Here is a 6,403-nt window from a genome sequence, read left to right as displayed (position 1 = left end):
TTGAAGTTACGGGTCCAAAAAATTTCTAAGTCTCACAAGGGTAAAAATTTTTCTCGATAACCGACAATTCTGTTAAGAGTTTTGTATAGCCCCTCACGAGTTCTAACGATTATCCTTAAGGCTCAAAACGCTAAAATCAAAATTGGACGAGTTTTCGCTATTTTTCGTCTTTTAAGTCGAAAATTTCAAATTTAATTTTCGTAGTATTTCGAGCAGAACTATTTTTAAAACTTATCTAGAACAATAGAATTATTTGAAATCTACTCAAAACTATAAAAAATTTGGATTTTTTACATAATGGAGGGCGTCGTAAAGTTAGCCCCTCGATTTTTCAAATGGTGTTTTCTTTACTTTAAATGGCAGAACTCTTTCTAAAATGGACTGAGAGCTCTAGAACTCCTCAGGGGGCATTTAGAACTCTAATCATTTTTTTCAATTTAAAAAAATGAGGGGCCAACTTCATAGAGGTAATATATATACTGGAATGTGCACTGACAGCCTGACGCGAGCTGAGAGAGAACCACATCTCGGGGCTAGCTATCTTTCTCCACCAAGGCCATTATACTTAAAAAAATAGTACGGCGTAAAGGCCAATGTCCACGATGCTAGAAATCGGTCCGAGAAATGTATAACCAATCAACTTGCATTTTTTATGTAAAAACGGCAATTTTATTGGCTAAAAGTTTCTCGGACCAAAATCTCAGATCGATTTCTAGCATTGTGGACATTGGTCTTAAGCAAATCGACCAATCACAGTGAGCAGTAATGCGAATTACTCGCATCTACTCATTGAGCCTTAGACATTGGGTGTTTACGATAATTCAAGTTCGAGTTAGTTTCACTAGGACCGAAAAATGAAATAGTCATAACCATCTAGAATCTTTATGATTTATGACAACTCGACGCTGTCTTGTATTGCTTGAGTTAGGGCCATTCTACAATGAGTTGCAAATGCCTCGTTGCCAGTTGCAAAGAATGGCAACTACTAGTGGAAAAGTGATATTTCCGGTTGCGCTTGGCCGTTGCAGTTGCCAACACAGAGTTGGTCAACTTTTTACTTTTTGGCAACAGCAACTGGCAATCGCAGCACGTCAGCCAATCAAGTGTCGTGCATTTTAGAAAAAACGCGAAGAGTGAAACCAAGTGAAATAAGTTGTGAAATGTAGGTTATATGATTTTCGGTGTTCTTTTTCCAAATATTTTTGTATTTTATTTTGTTAATATTTTAATAATTTATGAAAATGGAAGAAACATACGATTTGGATACGTTTGAAGAAGTAGAAGAATGGAATGAATCCGAAATACGATCGCTCATTACACTAATAAAAGCGAATGAATTTTTAGTTAATAAGACCAATAAAGATTTTTTTAATAAAGAAAAAAAAATAATGCTTGGAAAATAATAGGAAATTTACTACATAAAACAGGTACGTTTTTATGTGCTGTATTTATGTGTAAAATTTAAAATTAATTTTATTCATAACCTCAACACAGTATAATCGTTATTTTGCCATTTGTTACAGAAGTAGAAGTGCAAAGGAAATGGAAATCATTGAGAACTGTATTCAGCCGCAAATTAGCGCAATTGAAGGAAAAAGTGCCAAGTGGGAGTGGAGCTGCTAAAGAAAAGTCAACAAATATTGAATGGGAGTACTGGGGTGACATGCAGTTTCTTATACCACATATGCGTCATAAGTAAATAATCAATTAATAATAACTTATAAAAAATATATTCTTATTTTTGTTTCTAATTTTATGCTTATGTAATGTATGATGTATAATTTATAATTTCATTTCTGTTTTATTATTTCAGGTCAAACAGAACATCAAATTTTTATAAAAAGCCATTTTTAGCTTCTTCTACAACTAGTGGACCTTTGGCTTCTACAACTAGTGGACTTTTGGCTTCTCCTTTAAACAATAAAAACTCTGTTCTTAAATCATCCTCGGAACCATTTAAAAACACAATGAAATGTACTGCACCTGAATCGTCTTTGCAGAATACAAATGTGATAGATTTTGAATTTTCAAGTATGTCATGTATATTTCAAAAATATTTGTATTATAATTTTGTTTTTTGGTTAATCTGATCTGTATAGATTATATTTGAATTTGTAGATTTTGCACCAGTTCTCACTGAGACACTAAACAGTGAAACATTGCTTTCTTCAGATGACTCTTTTTCACATGTTGAATCATTGTCAGCAAGCAGCATTGAACAAAAGATATCTCTGTCTGAAACTGAAGATAAGAAATATTTATCTAATATGAAATGTAAACGTAAAGCTCCCACACCAGATAAATTCCATATTAAAAAAAAGAAAGAACTTGATTTTTGCTCTGCTCGTATGTCAGAAGCTTCTCACTATTTGAAGGAAACACTTGACACAGTAAAACAATCCTTAAAGGAACCAAATGGAAGTGACGATCTTCAATATTTATCTTGTCTTCTGCCTACATTTAAAAAATTAAATGATGATCTAAAGACTGAATGTTTAATGACGTTGTTGAATGTTGTAAAAGAATATGGAAGTAAGAACAAACAACAATGAAAAATATGGATGGAGAGTAACTTATATATGATTTTTAGCTTATACTCTATTTTTTTTTTATTTTATGCCAAATGTGCAATATAATTTTTATAATTTAGTAATGTGCATTTAATATATATTTTTTATTTTTTAAATTTGTGCTAATGTCTTACTTTTTTTCTTCTTTTACTACTATTGTTTTACAAGATGGATAAGATACATAAGATTATAGATATATATTATGAATATATATTAATAATAATATGTTAATGATACTTGTTTTTTTTATATATAGTATAATAAGAAGTGATATTATTTTATTAGTTATGCCAAATATACTAATATCTGTGATTATTTAACTTATTAGGCATGTGGACTTAGCGTCTACTAGTTGCATGAGACTGTTTAAAAGATGCTGACTATTCAGTATTTCTTTAAGATAATTCAGTATTTCTTTAAGATGCAGAGAATAAAATTCTTATGTGTTGAGTATTATAATTTTAATTTTAATTTAAAATTCTTTGTATGGATGTTAATATGTACATCTTATAATAGAAAATAATGGATGGTACTAATGATTAGTTATTATTTTAAATAAATAAATAATGTGATTTTGTAAAATCTTTATTTGTATTATTTTTATCTTACTATACTATATAATAATAAATTCCCCTTTTAAAACTTTGCTTTACAGTGTTTTTATATATAAGATAATTTATATACAGGATTTATACACGTAATTCAATATGATAAACATTACTATAAGTCAATTTAGATTTATATTGTTATTACAAAAAACATGAGCTCGTTGCCACTCAACTTGGCCCTCGTCACTATTAACATAATTCAGAAGTATATTCCTTAAATTAATTACTGCTCTTCCAGAATTATTAGAACCAATTCTACGCAACTCTTGCATATGATTTAAAGCACCTTCATTTCTCCAAGCACCAGGTTGAAATATTCCATTTATTTCATGATCTAATAAATTATTGGGGCAATAACGTCCGCCAATACCTCCTTCCTTAGTAAGAAGAAAATTATGAAGACATACTAAAGCTTTTACTATCACTTCAGCATTGGTAGGAGAAAAACACAGAGAACGTCGCAGCACTCTCCATTTAGCAGTAAGTATACCAAAAGAATTTTCAATTACTCTGCGTGCCCTACTAAGCCTATAATTGAAAATTCGCTTACGATCACATAAATCTTTCTTTGGGTATGGCCGCATCATGTACATCTTTAATGGAAAAGCTTCGTCCCCCACAAAAAAATGTGGAAACATTATATTTGAATTGGGAAGCAAACGTGGCAGTGGTAGATCAACAGAGCCTTCTTCCAGAGCAGAACCAAATGCGGACTCAGCCCATATGCCTCCGTCACTCATAGAACCTGTAAGAAATGAAAAATGAACATATTAACAATAAAAAAACATTAATAAATCATTTTTTTTTCAGTTAATACACTTACCATAATCTCCTATATCAACCCAAGTAAATTTATATTTAGCATCAGCAGCAGCCATTAGCACTATGCTAAAAAATTGTTTATAATTGTAATATAAACTTCCTGTTTTAGGAGGGCATTGGATTTGAATATGTTTTCCGTCTACTGCGCCAATACAATTTGGAAAATTCCAAATTTCATAAAAATCTTCAGCAATGCGCCTCCATGAATCTGCTGTTGGTTTGGGAAGATAGATTGGTTGAAGTACATTCCAGATAACATTACAAGTTTCAAAAATAATTTTATACGCAGTAGATTTTCCAATTCTAAATCCTCTTGCTGTTGTATTCACACTGTCTCCATGAGCAAGAAACCTATAATATAAAAATTCTTTACATATTAGAATTTTAATCAATTTTGTATTCCAACACATAAAAATTAGATTACGTACGATAATGTCAAAGCTAAACGCAAACCCGGTGGATGTGGAGTCCTTTTAGAAAATTTTTGTAAATGTGGCTGTACCATAGCGAGTATAGTTTTATACTGTTCAACAGACATTCTATAATCTTGATAGAATAATTCATTATCTTCATTTAGAAGATAATTAAATAAGTTTTGATAGTGGCCGCATTTTTCTTGATCAAAATGAACTGGTCTTACCCACCATCTTCTATTTACTTTTGTTAATTCTTCTAATAGACTAGAACTCGTTATCATAAATAAATTCCAGGCCATTGAAAGATTTAAAAGTGCGTTTTGTAGACGCTTTAAACGTTTTCTTTTATTTCGTAACATATTTTACTCTTTCGTAATACACGTAATACACGTAATACACTTGTACTATTAACTCATAACCTGATGTAAAATGTAAAGAAATTTTTTTTTTTCAATTTTAGCTGTTCATACGATAGATGCTCTATTTTCTGATTGGCTATTTCTGGACAATTTTCAACCGCCATATATCCCAATGTAGATTAGATGTTGCAACGACTTACAACTTGCGACTGGCAACTCACAACTTGCAACTGGCAACGAGGCATTTGCAACTCATTGTAGAATGGCCCTTAAATTAATTGAATTTGTTGAGTTTATAGAGCAAATTTTATTGTAATAAAAAAATGTCAACTGCAAATCAGTCTATGAAAGAAACAAATAATGTTGGTATGTATGTTGGTATACCTCTTTAATAGATATAATTATATATATATGTATATAATTATATTTATTAAACTCAACAAATTCAATGAATTTAACTCAAGCAATACAAGACAGCGTCGAGTTGTCATGAATCATAAAGGTTCTAGATGGTTATGTATATCTCATTGTCGGTCCTAGTGAAACTAACTCGAACTTGAATTATCGTAAACACCCATTGAGTTATATGGGATCAAGATTTATAGAGAGAAGGTTACCTCAGTAAAACCGGTTGAGGGCGAGGGACGATGAAGTAAGAGGGGAGCTAGAAACAGCTTAATGGCGAGGAGCGATGAAAGAAGGGAGGAGCTAGAAACAGATTGATGGCGAGGGGCGATGAAGGAAGGGGAGAGCATGATGATCTCATCGACAAACAGTAGCTGTCTGAGATCAAGATCTATAGAGAGAAGGTTACCTCATGCGCAAAGAGAGACGAGCGGCAAGAGGGGCAAATGCAGAGAGGAACGAGCGGCAAGAGGGGCAATGATGATCTCATCGGCAAACAGAAGCTATCTCAGACAGCTACTGTTTGTCGATGAGATCATCATGCTCTCCCCTTCCTTCATCGCCCCTCGCCGACAAGCTGTTTCTAGCTCCCCCCTTACTTCATCGTCCCTCGCCATCAACCAGTTTTACTGAGATAACCTTCTCTCTATAGATTTTGGTCTGAGATAGCTTCTGCTTGCCGATGAGATCATCATTGCCCCTCTTGCCGCTCGCCCCTCTCTGCATTTGCCCCTCTTGCCGCTCGTCCCTCTCTGCATTTGCCCCTCTTGCCGCTAGTGCCGGTAGTGTAAGTATAAAGAACGTTTCAGTGCAGTGATCAACATGACGCACCGCGTAATATTAAATGAATTATTGAATTCTTCGGATGAAAATATAAATCTAGTGCCACCATTTTGTACCTCTTTTAGATGACGATGACGGTGGTAAGATATGTATTTTATGTGCAATGTATTATTATTTATTATTATATATTAATAAAATTAAAATTTTTTGGAAATTTAATCTAATCTAACTTAGTAACTATTTTTTTTGTTTTAATTTTGATGAGTTACAATTATTACATCCAATTTTTGGAATGATACAAAGGATTGAACGTGTCAACATAAATAATTAAATAGAAAATATTGTTCATAATTATGACAAATTGGATTTTATCGTGCATTTTCGATTATCGAAGATAGTAGCATATGAACTGATAGATCGATTTAGAGTGTTGGAAATAT

The 6,403-nt window shown here is 32.4% G+C and overlaps 2 protein-coding genes across 3 annotated transcripts; one reads left to right on the top strand and one right to left on the bottom strand.

Annotated features, from left to right (window-relative positions):
- The first annotated feature begins 951 nt into the window (after positions 1-951).
- On the top strand, positions 952-2,945 carry LOC105674261 (uncharacterized). The gene is made up of 5 exons (XM_067359604.1): positions 952-1,103; positions 1,378-1,427; positions 1,524-1,695; positions 1,814-2,031; positions 2,119-2,945. Exons 1-5 carry the CDS (start codon positions 952-954, stop codon positions 2,550-2,552), a joined length of 1,026 nt encoding a protein of 341 aa, XP_067215705.1. The 3' UTR covers positions 2,553-2,945.
- A 194-nt stretch (positions 2,946-3,139) lies between these two features.
- Positions 3,140-4,990, bottom strand: LOC137001291 (uncharacterized). 2 transcript variants are annotated; one of them, XM_067359929.1, is made up of 4 exons: positions 4,429-4,990; positions 4,002-4,351; positions 3,729-3,923; positions 3,292-3,555 (listed from the first exon to the last, which is right to left on the bottom strand). In XM_067359929.1, the coding sequence occupies exons 1-4, from the start codon at positions 4,773-4,775 to the stop codon at positions 3,521-3,523; spliced, it is 927 nt and encodes a 308-aa protein (XP_067216030.1). In that variant the 5' UTR covers positions 4,776-4,990; the 3' UTR covers positions 3,292-3,520. The 2 variants fall into 2 exon arrangements, with proteins under 2 accessions (XP_067216029.1, XP_067216030.1); XM_067359928.1 differs by having other exon boundaries at positions 3,140-3,923; positions 4,429-4,967.
- Between the last annotated feature and the right edge of the window lie 1,413 nt (positions 4,991-6,403).

The sequence above is a fragment of the Linepithema humile genome, chromosome 7 (genome assembly GCF_040581485.1).
Source record: "Linepithema humile isolate Giens D197 chromosome 7, Lhum_UNIL_v1.0, whole genome shotgun sequence".
NCBI classification, from domain to species: Eukaryota; Metazoa; Arthropoda; class Insecta; order Hymenoptera; family Formicidae; genus Linepithema; species Linepithema humile.
This window is presented reverse-complemented; position numbering and strand designations above follow the sequence as displayed.